This window comes from Narcine bancroftii, chromosome 1 (genome assembly GCF_036971445.1).
Source record: "Narcine bancroftii isolate sNarBan1 chromosome 1, sNarBan1.hap1, whole genome shotgun sequence".
NCBI classification, from domain to species: Eukaryota; Metazoa; Chordata; class Chondrichthyes; order Torpediniformes; family Narcinidae; genus Narcine; species Narcine bancroftii.
The window spans coordinates 443,471,340-443,490,316 of record NC_091469.1 but is presented as its reverse complement, the minus strand read 5'-3'; the positions used below and the strand labels follow the sequence as shown (position 1 = coordinate 443,490,316).

General features: G+C 40.0%; 1 protein-coding gene across 4 annotated transcripts in view; it reads right to left on the bottom strand.

The window, feature by feature from the left end:
- Positions 1 to 18,977, bottom strand: part of nrp1a (neuropilin 1a) — a 221,958-nt gene that overhangs the window by 38,577 nt on the left and 164,404 nt on the right. For 2 of the 4 annotated variants that reach the window (XM_069914442.1, XM_069914440.1), the window contains exons 9-12: positions 17,028 to 17,172; positions 8,005 to 8,336; positions 6,282 to 6,426; positions 1,681 to 1,773 (exon numbers count right to left, since the gene is read on the bottom strand). In XM_069914442.1, coding sequence (XP_069770543.1) covers positions 1,681 to 1,773; positions 6,282 to 6,426; positions 8,005 to 8,336; positions 17,028 to 17,172 — 715 coding nt within the window. The remainder of the gene's footprint in view (positions 1 to 1,680; positions 1,774 to 6,281; positions 6,427 to 8,004; positions 8,337 to 17,027; positions 17,173 to 18,977) is intronic. The other 2 variants (XM_069914443.1, XM_069914441.1) reach the window with 1 other exon arrangement.

The window sequence follows — 18,977 nt, the reverse complement described above, 5'->3', positions numbered from 1 at the left end:
TTTGATTTTGTTACACAAAAAACACAAAGTGGGGTTAATGGCAGGGAAAGGAAGCAATTATCTGGAAGAGTGGGAGTGAAGATCTTTCACAAATTAAAACTACACACTGCAGTAAACTTACCAGCATTAATTAACACCCTAAATTAGAGAGAAAAAAAATAACAAAAAAGGGGCACCTTTAAAATTCTTCCCTTTGGTTTACTTTCCTGATTAATTTGGTGCATAGATGAAAGGAACAATATTTCCATTCACAAATGTGCATGAGTATAATGTAACTCCTGGTAAAACAGTCTGCATTTCAAAAATATCTCTGGGCTATTGGGACATGATGCAAAGGGACAGATTTTTTTTCTGAGACTTCACAGTCCCTTTGAATTGTCAATGATCTATTTTAACATTTTTGTAGTTGTCCCTTAGGGTGTAAAGGTTGGTAACAGGTTTACACTGACCCTTCTTTTGCCAACTTGCTAAAATTCCTGTGACTGGGGTGGCACGGAGAGCATACCGGTGAGTACAATGGGTTTGAATCTGATGCATTCTGTACGTTCTCCTCGTGACTGCATGGGTTTCTTCGGGTCCTCCGGTTTCCTCCCACGATCCAAAGACATATGCATTAGTAGGTTAATTGGTCACATGGGTGTCTTTTTAAATTAAAAAAAGGACCGGGACTGTGTAAAGCTGAAGCAATTCCATTTTAAGCTGTTCCGGCTGCTGGGGAATATTGCTGTCAACTGCCAACAAACCCACTAGCAAAGTGATATCTTCAAAACCATAGGACTAGAAACTAAATCTCTGCCATTCCAAATTTCACAGATGAAGAGGGATTCCTAATTCACAGCAGAGAAACTGAAAAACAAGCATGCAATTGTTAATTTATCTATAGCTCGGGGAACAATCCAGAACTACAACTGGAGGAGAACAAACGGAACGAATCAGGGTTCCTTTGTTAATCCAAACCCCACCCTTTCCTAACACTTTAAAAGACACCTTTCACCCCAGTGATTAATGCTAAACACAAGTAAGAATATCAACAGTTGATCTTACTCAGCCACGCATTAATGTTCTTGGAGCTCAAGATCACAAAAAGTTCACTGGTCTCTGTCCAAATTGTCAGTTACTGAGGCAGCAGGCCAATGCACTTACACACCAGTGATCAAAGACGCATTTCTCTTGTGTCATTTTAGGCTCAATTGGATTGCATGCATCTACCCTTTTCACCAGCCTTTAAGTATAGGCCCCTTGCCTGCTTTTTGCTCACACCTTTGCTCAGGCCCGAAACATCCGTTATATATCTTATGGACACTGCAGGACCTGCTGAGTTCCTCCAGCATTTCTCTGTTTTGACTCTTATCACAGTGTTTTACTGCATGCATCAACTGCACAAGGATATTAGTCTAAACAGTGTGCTGCTGTTAAACTCTACCAAATGACTCACTTTCAGTTTAACATTGATACTTAACCTTCCAAAGCAGTGTTGCTGTTTCCAATAAGGAAGAATGAACACCAATAAATTAGTCCCAGTTGACTGAAGGAAGACACCGATGGTATCAGATTTGAAAGGATAAGCTGTCTATTAGTTAGATGATAAATTAATTTGTTTTTAGCAATTTTTGCCTCAAAACAATATAGGAAATGGAATGAGGAAAGTTAGTGATGGTGTTAGTAGGGTGATTTATGCACCTGTAAAGTCGAAGCCATCACCTGTTCCACTGTGGCAGTTTCCAAACTCTTCATCGCATTCATCTGTTTCTACTGTTGGAGTAGCCGTTGGAACTACAATTGAAAGATCAACATGTTAAGGATCTACAAAACTTCCATGTGCTTTTTGGAGCACATGTAATTAAAAAGCATAGGCTACATTAGGCCTTTGGCCCTCTTCCCTCCAACTGATTCACCTTGTCTAAGTGAATATTATCCACATGTGAGCCTTCAGGGTGAAATGAGCCAAACGAGCAGTTGGGCATCATCATACCTGGTCTAGTCTTTGTAAATGCCTTCTGTATCAAGGATCGTTGCAACCAAATGGGAACAAGTACTGTGACATTGCAGGAGAAGTGACCTTCGTGGTCCCATAAACCAGCTGTGAGATCAAAACTTGCGCACAAAACTTTGGCTGGCATTCTGGTGTGGCTTTAAAAGAAGGCCACGTGCTGGGTGTTGGTCTCTTTCAGTGACATGGAACACCAAGGCTGCCATCACAACTGATCAAGATCCAAAAATGTCAGAGATTTCATGCGGTAAGTGGTTAGAGTCCGGAATGCACTTTCAGGGGCAGATATGGACATAGATTCAGATTCTAATGGGAGTTGATAGACTCAGATGGAATATTGCAGTACCGTACATACCCTCCAGCCCACAATGTTGGGCCAACCTACATTAACCTACTCCACAAGTTCAGGATCAACAAATTGAAGAGTTCATATCTCATTCTGCGATTCTATAAAGCATCGCACTTTTGGAAAGTTAACCTACTAGATTCGGAACCAAATCTAAAATCATCAGGGTACCCATCGGAGACTGCAGATGCCGAGATCTGAAGCTAAATAGAATTTTCTGTAGGAACTCAGCGGGTCTAGCAGCATCAGTGGGAGGAATGGACTGCTTCCGGCTCAATAAATCTTGATAATGCCAATGGTCCTTTTTCTCCAACTGCTCAACCCACTGAGTTCCTCCATCAGATTCTGCTTAACTTCTAAAATCTTCCTGATCTGCATGGGTCACTGGATATCTCATTCAGCATCAGTGGAGCCTTCCAATTACTTTTATTCATGAGGGATGATGTTCAGACCGAATTCAAGTCATTGGTAATTCCTCTCGATGCACATTTATTTTCAATTTTGAAATCCTTTTGGACTGAGACACTAGTTACTGTCATGAATATAAACTGGCCAGGGTATCAATGATCAGGATCAAGAAAGCAGCATTGGAAACAATTCAAGCTTTAACAGTGTATTGATCTAAAAGAGAGTTCACCCCAGCAGGCAGTTTTGATTGCTGGGAGTAAATGTGTACCTGTCAATTGTCAAAATTATGCCAGCATAATTTTGTAGATTTTTAAAAAAGATTTTGGTGGAACAAACCCTCTGGTTGAGAGTTAGAATGAATGTTCTGCATTAACATTTGCTACTTTACTGTTTAATCTGCTCATAATTGCCAGTGTTAATGTGCTCATTAAATAGGCCAACGAAGTGTGCCTGAGCCACAGTCACACTACTTCCCCAACAGAACATGCTGCAACTAAAACTCTCTGACGTAGTCTCGCTCGAGTAGGTCTCCAAAGAAAAGGATCATCCAGCGATTTAAATTACCCAATTATTCCAGTGCTGCAAAGCTCAGTGATGTGACCAGTGGTACTAAGGACCCAGCTCACGTAAGAGTGTGTTCTGATATCGGCTTTGATTGATAATATGGAAAATATTGGTTAACAAAAATCTGTAAGTTTAACAGCTATGATAATTGTGTTGAGACGTAAGTCACGGTGGCTGCACAGGTCTATCAAAACACAGAGAAAGGATGCAGGACGCTCAGCTGATGACCTATTTTATTGTTTTAAAATAGTATGGCAGGAATTATTGACAACTAGAATAACAGCTTTTTTCCCTCTCTCAGTTACTATGAGCTGGAGATGTAATTTGAAGACTTGGGGATCCCCATGTAATTTTGGTCTGATTGAAGCTGATTTTAAGATTTAAATTGGGAGTTGAACTTCTCAATGTCACCAAACATTAACATGGCTTGCATGCTATTTCCAAATAGATCAGTGAGGGAAATGGGATAACTGAATGTCACCAGGGCAAAAAAGTCTCAGTTCTCCTCCTCCCTCCTACCCCACCCTGTACCAAAATTGATCAGATATTGTCTGTGCATTATAAAATCTCAATATTAAATGAACTGGTAAATATTTGGGCAACTATTTCAGTCTCAAGAAGCAGCCTGATTCCACACAGAACAGACCTGTATAAGATTCTGTTTTCAGTTGCTAAGTGACAACAAAGAGCACCGCGGACAAGAGTTAAACCCTGAGACAATGACCAGAGCATTCACCCGCTTAGATTGAGGGAGTGAGGAAGGCACTTCTTTCTCCACGATATTTTTCAAAATCATTTAGCAAAAGGACAGAGTTCATGCTCTATAAATGAAAAATAATGAAGAAAATGAAAATCTCTTCTTCCTTTACCTATGTCTCACACTGCTTTAATGGTGGTTTGAGTTATATATGTTTTGCAGTTCTATTGTTACTTACATTTTGAACTTGCAATCTATTCCGCATGATTTGGTCATTTAGTCTTGCTAATAGAGGCATGTAGTTCGAGGCATCTTATTTAGATACAATATTATCAATGTGATGGTACAGTGAAATTCGACTGGAAGAACGACTCAAACCCAACCCTGCAGCTACCATTCCCACCCCCCACCACCATCACCTTGCCCTCGATGTCCCACTAACCCAATAGTACAATGGAATCTTTTGATACCCAAGAGGGAGGACAAAAGTTTTGTTTAAACCTGGTCTGTCGGTTGTCCCACAGTGCTTCAGTTATTTGGACAGATGCATGATTAGGAAAGGTTTAGAAGGATTTGGACTGAATGCATGCGGATGGGATTAGCCCACCATGTCAGCCTCGTCAACATGGGCGAGTTGGGTTAAAGGGCCTGTTCTCTGCTGGATGACTCTAAGACACCACTGCACTGTAATTTCACCCAACATGAGGCTGCCTTCAGAGCTGAGTCAGTGCTTGCTAAACTAAGATTAACATGATTAGAAAGGTCATAAATGCTAGATTACAAATATTTGGGGAAGGTTAAAGAAAATTTTTCAAATTAAGAAAAGCTTTGAGGGTAAAATGGAGCAAAGAGACCAAGATCATAATATTTATGTGACAAATTTTATCATCCTTGGAGGGGTAAGGAGGTGTTTTGCCAGTTTTACGTGGTAACTGGTGTGAACATGTCCATAAGCACAAAATCTCTTTTTGGAACATTGGATGAGAACTGCTGGTGGGGTCATGACATGCTGCTACGAAGAATGAAGAAGGGGCCCGATATAAAGTCATGCAGTACAGAAATGGGCCCTTTGGGCCTCCTCATCCATGCCAACCTTTTTAAATCACAGCAACTGATGATGGATCTGGAGAATTTGATGGAGATCATCATTCAACCACAAGAAAGAGAGTAATCAAATTGTTCAGTTCTATTTGGTTCATTACATAAAGGATGTAAATGCTTTGGAGAGAGTGCAAAGGAGAATCACCAGGATGTTGCCTGGATTGAAGAACATATCTTATGATGCAAGGTTGAGAGAGCTAGGGATTTCCTCTTTGGAGGAAGGAAGGATGAGTGATGACTTAATGGAGGTATATATGATTATGAGATGCAGTGATAGGGTGTACCTTTTTCCCGGGACGACAATAGCAAATACTAGAGGATATCTGTTTAAAGTGAATGGAGTAAAGTTTAAGGGAAATGCCAGAGGTAAGTTTGCTTTTTAAAAAAAAACACAGAGGAGGGTGGTTGCCTGGAATGCATTGCAGGGGATGGTAGTAGATGCTGGCACAATAGGAACGTTTCAAAAGACTCTTAGATAGGCATATGGATGTAAGAAAAATAGAGCATCACAGATGTGAGATAGATTATTGTGGAGTAGGTTGGCACATTGGGAGCTGGAGGGCCTGTACTCTACTGTAATGTTCTATGTTCTAAATAAATATTGATACATGTTTGCTATTTTACTTGTAATCTTTAGCTGGGAAAACACTTTCGAGATAACCCATTATTGTTAAAATATTGTTTTAAAAATGTCATGCTATTTTATGTTTAATAAAATGTTTTCCCATCTGTGACATCACACACAAAATAACTAGTAGTAAAATATTCATTTGCTTTCGGTTATTAGGTATTTTTATATTGGTGCAAAGTAGATTCTGCGCTATTCGTCTCTCACTGTTGTAAATTATTATAGTCACAAATGTTTTATATCCAGGTCATACGTTGGTTTTCAAATACACTTTAATCTATTTATAAGGTTTATATGGTTGGTCATAAAGCAATATCTTAACCATTAAAATAAATCTACTGAAATACATGGCCTCTGGACAAACAAAAGGAACATTTGCACTGGTGAATGATGAAAGCAGATAGTTAATCTTCAATCCTTATTGAGACTCAAGGAGCAGTAAATGAAGATTTAACAGCAAGAGAAAGTTTTGATTTGAGGGGTTTCTTTCAATCTTCGATCTCACGTCCCAGTCTATTACTGATGATAAGTACACCAAATACAGTACCTTCAATATCACATCCAAGCAATTCCATGCGTAGTCCCAATCCAGCAGGTGATGCTCGCTCAGGGTAGACACGAATGTACCTTGTCAATAGTGGTTCAAATTTCCGAATTTCTGGTGTATCATAATTGGTGTTTCCTTCAAATATCTAGGCAAAAATATTCAGACTTTGGATAAATTCATTAACAGGAATGAATACCACATTCAAAATATGCTAATTTCTCAAACTAAATTTAATGAGTTGCAAACATAATATATATTTCCATAGCCCAATGGTATTTGTAATTGTAAAATTGCACTCAAAATGCAAAAGTTGACAGTAGAAACCCAATTGCAGAATTACATACATGAAATGTAAGAATGCATATTAATTCAAGGATCTTTTGAAACTTGCAATGCAGTTTTTCCACTAATGACAAATTAAAACTCAAAAGTAAGCTAAAAAAAAAACGTGTTTCACCATGATTAGACAAGTAATGCAATCATAGCTTTTCTCTTTAGTAATTCACATTTTGACAATTCAGCTTTGGAGCCATGCAGCTCCTGTTCAATTTTCAAAACTTTGTGCCAATTTCACAATGGGTGCAAAGCAGACCAATTTCCTCCTGAATTTATGGAAACTTATTCTGATTTAAGAAACTCTCACAATTTTTTTCACCACAAGAAATTCATCTCCAATCAACTGAAACAAACACAATAGTCATGTCAGTATATTATATTCTGGCTCCAAAATGCATTCTATTTAAATCAAGTAATGATACTATTTGACTACAGTATTTAGCACTGCAGACTGATAATGAATTTCCACAAAGGCGTGTTTCTAAATCACCAAAGAAATGGAATCACACTAACTATAGGCCAAAAAAGATTTAAATTTTGTTTGAAGAGACTCAAGTGTTTAACTCTTCACACAAGAGAAGGTTTTAAGAATGTTGAAATGAAGTTTCTATGTTTGCCCTGCAATCATTCTTCTTCAGCTCTGTGTTACTTTCACAGGCTTTCTCTGACCACTAACAATATTAGATTTGTCCACAGGAAATGATTGAAGGTAGGTCCATGAGCTCAGCAGCATAATAAGATAAACTAACAGCACAGATTTAACAAAAAGCGTATGACCTACTCCCCATATATCATCCAAATTAAAAAGCATCTTATCACTCAAAATCAGCCACCAGGACTCTGCCTTGATATGAAAATGTTTTTAGCAAACCTCTTACTTCCTCACAGTCCAGTAGCACAAATTGTATTTAACTGTTACATTCTGTGCTAACTGCATAATTCAACAATGATGGGAATGTTTTGGAACCTATCTGTTTGTCAAAAATTCTCCTAATATTCATCCATGCAGACGATATTTGGATTTTAATTGATTTTGAGTTTTCCTGTTTCTCACAAGCACATTTGCATTTTAAGTGGACTTCACAAAAACAAAATGCTGGTTCTATGTGGTCGCAATGAGCAGCTACAAGGAAATCTCAAACTAATACTTTCTGACTGGGAGGAAAGAATAGAATTTTTTTTAATGTGGAAATAGTCATATAGTTTCATGTTACAAATATGCCAAATGTGACAAGAGACTTGGATATGTGCTTCATATGTGCTTGGGTTCTTTGTGCTGTAGCACTCGAGAGATTAATTTTAGTGACACATAAGCTGAACTCAGAGGTCCTGCTTCCATTTTAAAAAGAAATATTCACGTCTAAAGCTGTGATCACAGTCTACTTGCCTTCGATTTAGAGCTGCTGGGATTTGTTACCAACTTCCAGTCTGATCCATTTGTGCTGTACCCAAGTTTGAACTTCCGCATATATACTTTATTATCCCTCTGCTTCACACCCTGAATGATCAGGCTCCGCACCTCCTTCTCCATTCCCAGGTCTATCTGTATCCATTCATTATTGTAAGGCCGATGGACTGGTTGTAATGCCCAGCCTTGACGACTGGTGAGAAGACGAGCATGTTCAGGACCCCAATAACGGTCCATGGTGGATGAAGCTGTGATCTGGTTATCAGAGATGAGTCCAGATACCATTCCTAGCATTCCAGAACAGGGGTAATCTACAGGTCAACAAGTTAATGGCCATTAGTGAGGAATGAGGTAATGCTTTTTTATGAAGATGTACTTATAATGATTAGAACAATCGATAGGCTGCACTGTGGAATGAAAAATCTGAACAAAGGAAAAACAACACTGTTGAATTAAAGCAAGGCAGAGATCTAATGGTAAATAAATGGATGACACATTCTACTCTTCAATTCTGTGGACCAGTATTCTTTCCCAATCACTTCCTTGAAGACTGAGTGTTAATGATCAAGCAAACAGGGAGAAACTGAAGGGCCAAATGGATCAGGTAGCATCTACAGGCGGAAAAGGTCAGTCACATTTTCAGGTCAGGCTACCTGACTCATCAAGTCCCTCCATTGCTCCGAGATTCAAAGCTGCCATTTCTGTTTTTCCCCATTAACAGTCAAACTTTGTGTTCACACACAATACTGCGCGTGTGGCTGAGAATTACATGAACCAAGTACACTTGCTTGACTAGGTTGATGGCCTGATAATTTTCATATCTAGAAAGTATACATTTCATTGTGAGCAAAATTAAATCCTAAGATTCTGATTAGGCAGCTGGCCATAAATTAGAGCATAGAATGCAAAATCAAATAAATATCTAATCCAAGACTGAGCCAGAAGGCATCAGCAAAAAAAGCTTTGCAAAAAGGGTTCCCGTACAGGCCGGTGACTCCATGGAGCTGGCAGTGGTTAGTCATTACACCCTTCACTATCTCAGGCATCAGCCCACTCACACCACATCTGTTACTTGTGGCTGTTAGGTTAATTTAGAGATACAGGAGAGCAACAGCCCATTCCGGCCCATGAGCCTTATGCTGCCCAAGTACACCCATGTGACTAATTAATCAACTTGTGGTGAGTGGTGTAGGCTGGTAACAATGGGGACATTTAAAAGACTCTGAGGTAGACACATGGATGTAAGAAAATGGAGGATTATGGACTGTGAAGTTGAAAAGGGTTAGATTGATGCTAGTATGAGTTTCTATACATTAGCACAACCATCTGTGCTGAAGGGTTTGTATTGTGCTCTTCTATATAACAGCTATTAATGAGAGGTATTAATTGTGTAGACAGAGGCTTTTTTTCCCAGGGCTGAAATGGTTGCCACAAGAGGACATGGGCTTAAGGTGCTGGGGAGTAGGTACAGAAGAGATGTCAGGGCTACAATTTTTTTTAAGCAGAGAGTGGTGGGTATATGGAATGGTCTGACAGTAACAGCAGTGGAGATGGATAGGATTGGCTCATTTAAGGATAAGTACATGGAGATTAGAAAAATAGAGGGCTATGGGAAAGCCTAGTTCTGGTAATTTCCAAGATGGGGATGTATTCAGCACAAATTTGTGGGCTGAAGGGCTTGTATTGTGCTGGGCTTTCTATTAGTTTTGCTCTTTATTCCCTTCTCTGCCATGTTCCTGTCTTACCTCCATCTAAATGCATCTATATTATCTGATTCAACGATCACCCACATTGTGTGCCATATTGTCTTTATATGTTAATAACTTGGTGACTAACTTAAAATGATGGCCTCTTCTCTTTCCCTATTTTCTCTTCTTTCTGCTTTCACTCCATCACGATTTCATAAAGAGCTTTATTTAGTTACCCTTCGACTTTCTTCTCTCAAGAGAAAAGCGACTTCTCTTTAACCTTTCCCAAAAGCCTAAGAGTTCTGATATAATCTCTACACCTGCTTTATATCTGATATATTTCTAAATCTAAAAATGCATGCAACAGGGTCTGAATGCTCAATGTAAGATTTTATGCAGGTTTTTGCATTATCCTTCCTTTTCAATTATATCTCACCAATAATAAAACCTAGCGCTGGCCACACATTTTGGGTCTCGTTAATCAGAGTAACTTTGAATGACGGCCGTATTTATATTCTTGACCCATCTAGACTTGTACCTTCATAGAAATGTATAATCTCTCTTTTCTTCTGAACAAATGTAATAGATTACATTAATCTGTATTTAACATCATGTACCAACTATTTTTCCTGTCACACTCCTCCTCAGTATTGAGCCCCCCCCCCCACCACCACCAAACTGAAAGTTTGAAATTGTGTTTTTTAATTCTAGAGTCAAAAATTTTAATGTAAATATTGTGGAGCAATAGTCCCACCACTGAGCTTTGTGGAACATCATGATCTACCTTCTTCCATTACCAATAGCTACTTTTTATTCATCTTCTCTGCTTATATTCTCCTCATGCCAGTTAGCCACTTTCGCCTGATGACTGTCTGGCCTTATTCAGTAGTTTATTATGAGGTCCCTTTTCTTTAAGGCTTTTTGATCATCTAGATGCAATATATTTACCTAATTTTATCAGCTTCTCCCTTTGTTAACACCTCAAGACATTGGGTTAGTTGAGCAAGATTTTCCTTCTGAAATTCATACCGACTATCCATTAATTATTATCTTTTTAGCCTAGATTTCCTTGCCTTATCTTCTTTGGTAGAAAATTGAATATTTTGCCAACTGTTGATGTTAAGCCTTTGATAATTCCTTAGACATGTTTTCTTTCTATTCTCAGAAAAATAAAGATACTACATTTGCTATCTGTTACTCGTCTGGGCGCGACACCTTTTTCTAATGAATTATCAAAAGTGTGGAGCAATGCATCTGGCATCTTTTCCTTAAACTCTTTGAAAACGCATTGATATAATCCATCTGATTTCATTCACTTTAAGTTTATTTATTGACTTTGCTCTTTTGCTGTTTTGAATGCACCTCTTTCATTGCTCAGGTCTTCGTCTGATGTTATTTCCACCTGAAATTTACCCTGAGCACATGTGGAAGTGAAATAATGATTTATTTCACTTGTCTCCTTCTCATGACCTGTGGTATTATCTTGTCTATCTCTTAATGGTCCTATTTCAATCCAGGGTCAGAACCAAGGGGGGCATTCGCAGGCATTGTCTCCCCCAAAGGAGGTGCTGTGCCCCCCCCATACGGTCACTGCCATCCCTGACCGTCAGACCCCCGCACTCCCTCCCCCATCAGTAGCGTGCGTCAAGCTCAACACAATAAAAAGAGTGCCCTCTTGTCCCACATCGGAGGGATGGCCTAATGACATCTAGGCTCCTGCTAGAAACCCCCTCCCCCCAATTGCTAGTAGTTTCATTCTGTGCCCTTACACCCAACAGCAGTGTGCCCAAGTCTTCTTAGAGCCCAAAATTGGTAACACTTTACATCTCACGTGAACAACCAACATCAGCCATGGATTTGTATTTCACGAGGTAAGTCACCTGCCATGAATTTTGTGGATCTTCTGCCATTGGAATATTGTATGGCCGATGAGCCCAAACCTGTGTAGATGTTCACATTTCATCCTTTTCTTTCATCAGGATTGCAAAGAATTCTTTTATGAGTATGTGCATGACTCCAGGTGGTTGGAAAGTATTGTTGTTCAGTTGTAGCTCTATACTTTCTATAATTGTCCTTTTTCCTCTCTACTTTATATGACTATGAGTACATCAGAGTTGACCAATTAGCCTGCTTGCTGGAGAACTCTTCTCTCTGTATCAGGTATAATGTGGTAAATAAAACTAAAAAATCAGACTGGGTCATTGATTTGGAGGCACAAGATAAAATCTCATCTTGGCATCTTGGGATTGTGATCGGAGATTCTATAATTAGAGGCACAGATAGAATGTTCTGTGGAGGTGATTGGATATCTCATATGGTGCGTTGCCTCCCTGGTCCAAAGGTATGTGATATTACAGATTGAGTCCATGGTATACTGAGGCGGGAGGGAGAACAGTCAGATGTCGTGGTCCATGTGGGGACCAATGATGTGGGGAGGAAGGGTGTGGAGGTCCTGCAGGGTAAGTTTAAGGAGCTAGGATAAAGGACAGGACCTCCAGAATAGTAATCTCAGGATTGCTACCAGTGCCACGCGCAGGTGAGGTAAGAAATAGAAAGATAATGTAGCTATACATGTGGCTGAAAACATGGTGCAGGAGGGAGGCTTTTAGATTTGTAGATAATTGGGCAACATTCCAGGGAAGGTGGGATCTATTCCGGCAGGACAGTTTACATCTTAACTGGAAAGGGACAAATAACTCTTGCAGGTAGGTTTGCTAGTGTGGCTATGGTGGGTTAAACTAGATGTGAAGGGGGAGGGGAACCAGAGTGAAAGAATAGATGTGGGGGGGGGAAAGGATGAAATTGAAGACTGAAAAGTTATATGCACCATTAGTAATCAACAAAGTGCAAGAGAACCATTAGTAACGGGAATGGTGCCAGAGGATTGGAGGGTAGCTCATGTAGTTCCATTGTTTAAAAAGGTGCTAGGAGTAAATTTACTAACTATAGGCCTGTAAGTTTGATGTTAGTGGTGGGTAAGTTAATGAAAATTATTCTTAGAGATGGTATATATAATTATTTGGAGAGGCAAGGTTTGATTAGGAATGGTCAACATGGATTTGGCAGTGGAAGATCATGTTTGACAAACCTTATTGAATTTTTTGAGGAGGTTACGAGGAAAGTCGATGAGGGTATGGTAATAGATGCTGGTATATATATATATATATATATATGGATTTCAATAAGGCCTTTGATAAAGTTCCTCAGGGAAGGTTAATTAGTAAGGTTCAACCGTTGGATATTAATATTGAAGTAGTAAAATGGATTCAACAATGGTTAAATGGGAGATGCCAAAGAGTAGTGGTAGATAACTGTTTATCAGATTGGAAGTCAGTGCCTCTCAGGGTTCAGTATTGGGTCCATTACTATTTGTCATATACATTAATGATCAGGATGATGGGGTGGTAAATTAGATTTGCAAGTGTGCGGATGATACTAAGATAGGCGGAGGTATGGATAGTGAAGAAGCCTGCAGAGGGATTTAGAGCAGTTAGAAGAATGAGCTGAGAAATTGCAAATGGAGATAAACATGAGGTGTTACATTTTGGTAGGGCTCATCAAAATAGTGCATACATGGTGAATTGTAAGGCATTGAAAAGTGCAGTAGAACAGAGAGATCCAAGAAATATAGTACATAGTTCCCTGAAGGTGAAGTCACATGTGGAGGGGGTGGTGAAGAAAGCTTATGATATGTTGGCCTTTATAAATCAGAGCATTGAGTAGAGGAGCTGGGATGTTATGTTAAAATTGTACAAGGCCAAACTTGAAGTATTGTGTAAAGTTTTGGTCATCAAAGTATAGGAAAGATATCAACAAATTGGAGAGTGTGGAGAAGATTTACTAGAATGATGCTGGGGTTACAGGGTCTATGTTATAGGAAAAGGTTAAATAATTTAGATCTTTATTCTTGGGAATGTAGAAGGTTGAGAGGGGATTTGATTGAGGTATTTAAAATTATTAGGGATATAGATAGAGTGAATGTGGAGAGGTTTATTCCCTTTAAGAAAGGGGGAGATAAAAACGAGAGGACATGAGTTGAGAGTTAGGGAACAAAAATTCATGAGTAGGGACTTCTTTACTCAGAGAGTGGTGGGTGTGTGGAATGAGCTTCCAGACGAAGTGGCGGAGGCAGGCTCGATATTAGTATTTAAGGAGAAGTTGCATATGTATATGGACGGGAAAGGAATGGAGGGTTACGGGTTGAGTGTAGGTCAGTGGGGTTAGGTGGGAGAAAGTGTTCAGCATGGACTAGAAGGGCTAAGTTGACCTGTTTCTGTGCTGTAATTGCTATATGGCATTTGGGAGATTTAAAGTCAAGAATTTAAAAAATGTTAAAATTTAAATTTAGGTGTACAGCATGGTAACAAGCCCATTCAGCCCACGAGCCCAATTACACCCAAATGACCAACATCAATACATTTTGAATAGTGGGAGGAAACCAGAGCACCTGGAGAAAAGCCACACACAACATGGGGAGAACATGCAAACTCCTTTCAACCAGCATGGAATTCCAAATACGGTCCCAGTTGCTGGGTCTGTACAGCATTATGCTAACTGGTACATTAACTGTGCCATTCTAGTAAATACATCTAAATAGGAACAGTAAAGTTGACAATTAAGCCACTGGACTGTCACAAATACTAAATATTTTCACAGATGTTATTCAGAAGTAAACCCAATTTTATACATGTAAGCCAATATCCAACTCTAGATGGACTGAGCAGGTTGGTTCCTAACCACCTTTGGAAATGGGGTTGGACAGCCTTGGGGAGAGATAAAGGGGAAGAACCATAAATACTAGCCTGGCCAATCATCCCAATACAGTGGGAATGAATAAATCAGAAAGAAAAATCATTATATTTTATATTCTGCATTAATTTTGAGTTACAGATTTTTTTTAGTTCATAACTTTTAGTTTGATTGTGTAAGCTTTTTTGGAAACTATGTGAATTTGTTCTGTGTGTCTATAGACTTCTAGTGTATTTCTTTGACTTGTCATCTTTACAGTTAATAATTTTTTTAATTCCAGATTTATTCATTGTTTCTTGAATGCCTAAATGTAATTTGATGTTATGCCTCCAAAATCAATAGCAGGTAGACAGGGAAGATGTTGGTCCCATTGGGACCAGGCTGGATTTGAATCAGAGAAAGGAAGAAAAAAAAATGTCCAAATGCTTCACAGCCACAGAAGGGCAGTCCTGCTGTTGTAGGGGATGTGGTGATTGATTTAGTACAGTAGGTTTCCCCATATCAGAAGTTCAGTTAACCGAAAATGTCAATTATCCAAACTTTTTTTGGTGGCAACATGATATCACAAGTTGAATTTTTTTCACCCAACGTGCTCATGTGGGGCTCTGGCACCCTGTAAGTACCAGTTTGATAAGAGCAGAGCTCAGAACCAGCGGGAAGGCAGATACTGGATGGCTGCATGTCGGCTCAGAGAAGCAAATTGGGATCTTGAGCCATCAATGAGCATCTGGAGGAAGTCAATGGGTCAGGCAGCGATGGGGAGATTGCCCTAGTTTTAGGTAACTCCCTTCCCTCTCTTTTTCCATTTCTTCTTTACCATCCTCTGTATTTGGTTCTCCGCTATCCTGGCATCATCAAGGAGAGCGGCCTCCCAGGCAGGAGCGGGGATTTCAGGCTTCCGGTAGGAGAGGGGAATTCGGCCTCCCGGGCAGGAACGTGGACCTCGGGCTCCAGGCAGAAGAGCAGCGACAACAGTGTGGAGGTGTCGGGGCTTGGCGATGGGAGATCTTCCGTTTTCTTCCAGTAACCGATACGTATTCTACTGCTGGGCTGCTTAAAGCCATTATTTAGTTAACCGAAAAACATCCGGTCCCAAGGTTTTTGGATGTGGGGAAACATACTGCAATTCAATGTTCTAACCAAAGCAATGAGAATTAAACATCAATCTTGAACGTGGAAGAGGTTAGATAAAGCATGTATAGACTACATACCCAAAACATGGTATGTCTGCTATGGTAGCACTCCCTTGGTACTGCAATGAATTTAAAACCCAGATGACACGACCACTCCTCTGTCACTCAATCTTCTGTCAGGAGTACAATGGGTAACCATTGGAACTAAGCCATTGCATCATCCATATCATGTTTTCTAATTCTACAGAAGCTGCAGCTCCTAACAGCTCTCAGATTCAGTTACAAATATCAGTCAGATGCTGGGAGTCAATTTTATGAGCATTAAAAGTTGCATTTTCGCGGTCACTCCAGGCAAATACAAAATCAAAGTTAACAATTTTCTCAAGTATTAGAAAAAGATTTTTTTAAAGTTGTTCTGAAAATATTTAACAACACAATTGCAGGATGAGATTTTTTTTTCCAGTCATCTTCAAGTAACCTTTCAAACTTCCAGGTTGATCCAGGCTAGACAAGCAGTTTACACAAAAATGCTGGAGAAACCCAACAAGTCATGCAGTGTTCTTTATGTAGCAAAGATAAAGATACATGTTCAATGTTTTGGGCTTGAGGCTGTCATCAAGGTATAAGCTAAAAACAGGCAGGTGTCTGAATAAAGTTGTGGGGGGAAGGGCAGCAGTAGGAGCACCAAGGCCACAGGCAAGAGATGATACGTGTATAGGGGTGGGAGGTCACGAGGTGATAGTGGGAGGGGATAGCTCTGAATGGAGAGGGAGGGGTGTGGAATGAAGGGTTCGGGAAGTCAGAGAGGGGAGGTGTCAGCTAAGGGAGGTCAGAGGGGAATGGGAAGAAAGGGGAGCTTAGAGTGGAGTTGGGGGGAGAGGGGGGGTGAGGGGGAATTGGAGCTCAGAGAGGAGTTGGGCAGAGATGAGGGGGGTCCGAGGGCTGGGGATGAGAAGAAAACGGGAGCTTAGATGGGTGTTGGGGGGGGGGGTGAGGGTGTCTGACGGCTAGGAGGATGGGAAGGGGAGCTTAGAGGGGAAATGGGGAGATGTGGGGGGTCTGAGGGCTAGGGGAGGAGGTGGAAATAAAGAAGTTGGATGTTTCTCAATGTTCTATGTGGCATTTTTAGTTTGATAAATCCAGTGGTATCATTTAAACACAAGGATGTCTCGAATCCTTGACTTTGCTAACCTGGATTGAAACTTTTCAATCAAATAAGAAGGAAACATATACATCAGGAGAAAACATAAATATTCATTCGGCAAGCAGAAATTTCACATCAGCAGATTTCCTAGAAGCTCATATTGGAGAGACTTAAACAGTCAATGCTTTTATTTGCAGAAAAGATAACTCTTATAAACAGCCAACTGTTCCTTAGTAGTGTTTTTGGTTTTATTGAAGTGCACAAAAGTTTTAACAGCTATTTCTTTACCAGAAAGTTTGCATCCATATAGTTCGAAGCGAAGTGCAACACCATTCTCCCATGACTGTGGTCTTATCCGAACATATCGTGTCAGGATTGTCTGAGGAAACTGTCTTATAACTGTATCATTGGGGTTGCTGTTGCCTTGAAATAGCTGCAAATATAAAGACCACAATCAGCCTTGGACAAAATCACAAATATTATCAAAAGGTAAACTTCATGTTAGGAGCCTGCTTCTTGTGATGCTATTTTACACGGATTATATGAAACTATGGGTCCAGGTCTTGACAGTGCTCGAGAATGGATGACGATGTATGGTTGGGACATGTTAAAGCTGAGACTATTCTCACTCGCCACCCAAACTTCCCTAATTCATGAAAAAGGAGTAGGAAGAAGCCATAAGACTCACCACCACCAGGTTTGGGATCACTGCTTCCCCTCCACCACCAGACTCCTCAACGACAAACTCAATCAGGGACTCAGTTAAGGACTTTATTAATTTTTTTTGTTCTCTCGGTATTGCATAGTCAGTTTGTTTTCATTTGTTATCTGCTTTCAGTTTCTTTTATTTGTTTACAAGTTTACACTGTGTGCAGTTTATTTTTTGCACTATTAATAAGTGAAGATTCCGCCTCACCCACAGGAAAAAGGCATCTCAAGGTTGTATGTGATGTCATGTATGTAGTCTGAAATCTGAATCCTATCTGCGCATGTTACTTTCTACTCCAAAACATGAAAAAGCTATATTGTAATTTCCATACCTTAGCCTTGCAAACATCTGATAACAGAACAGGGAGCAATATGGAATGTGGGATTGTCTTCGTCTGTTCAGTCCAGACTCCAGCATTTCAGTGTGTTTTTACTGCAATCACACTGTCTACAGACTTTCATGTTTCACTCGATTCAGCAATCATACTCATTTAACTAATGGTATTATTAGTTCAACCCACACTGGTCATGGTTTTACAATAAAATCACATCTTATTTTGGTGTTCACCACCCTCCCCCCCCCCCCCCCCCCATCTATGTCATCTACCAGGATCGTTATCCAAAGAGGGCACACAAAATCACTGAGGACCCCTACCATCCCACACAAAGCATCTTTCAGCTGCTCCTGTCAGGAAAGAGATACAGGAGGATCAGAGCCAGCACCACCAGGCTTAGGAACAGCTTCTTCCCACGGGCTGTGAGAAGGCTGAATAACTAAAGGAACTGCTTACGCAAGCCATCCGCGACGCCACCATTTACTAAAGAATATTTATTTATGTATATTTGAACAGCACGTGTATTGTATGTCTGAATGTGTGTTATGCCCGGTTGTGTATCTGCAGGTTTTTGCACTGAGGACTAGAGAACACTGTTTCATCAGATTGTACATGTACAATCAGATGATAATAAACTTGAACATTAATATTTACTGCAGGCACATGAGCAATATAAAGGTACTGAAGGGGTGTGTTTGTGAGTGTATTTTTTTTTGTGTTAAACATAACAATGATATTTCTTAATGGCTCAAAAGGGCTGGGATAATAAACCCAATGACAGGGACAGCTTTGACCACAAAAGAGGCTGGGGGGTGGGTAGGGACTTTCACATGCTGTTATAACAGTCCTGTGACTGTAGCAGACATCTGCACTGACACGATCCTTAAGCCACATTCATCCAGGTTCAAGGACTTCAGTTAGGACATGCTATACAAACACTGAAAGGACCCTTGTGAATTAAGAAGGTTAATTTGATTTTCATTTGATGTTGGTACTAACTTTATTTATTCATTCATTCAAAGGATTAGCATCATCCGCATTTATAGCTCATCCCAATTTACCCGAGTGGCTTTACCCGAGTGGAAGTTAGGGCCAATCACTGTGGGTCCTGTCACCTGCAGGCCAGAGCAGACAGAGATAACAGATTTTCTTCCCTGAAGGACATGAGAGTCAAAGTGAAACCAGATGTGTTTTT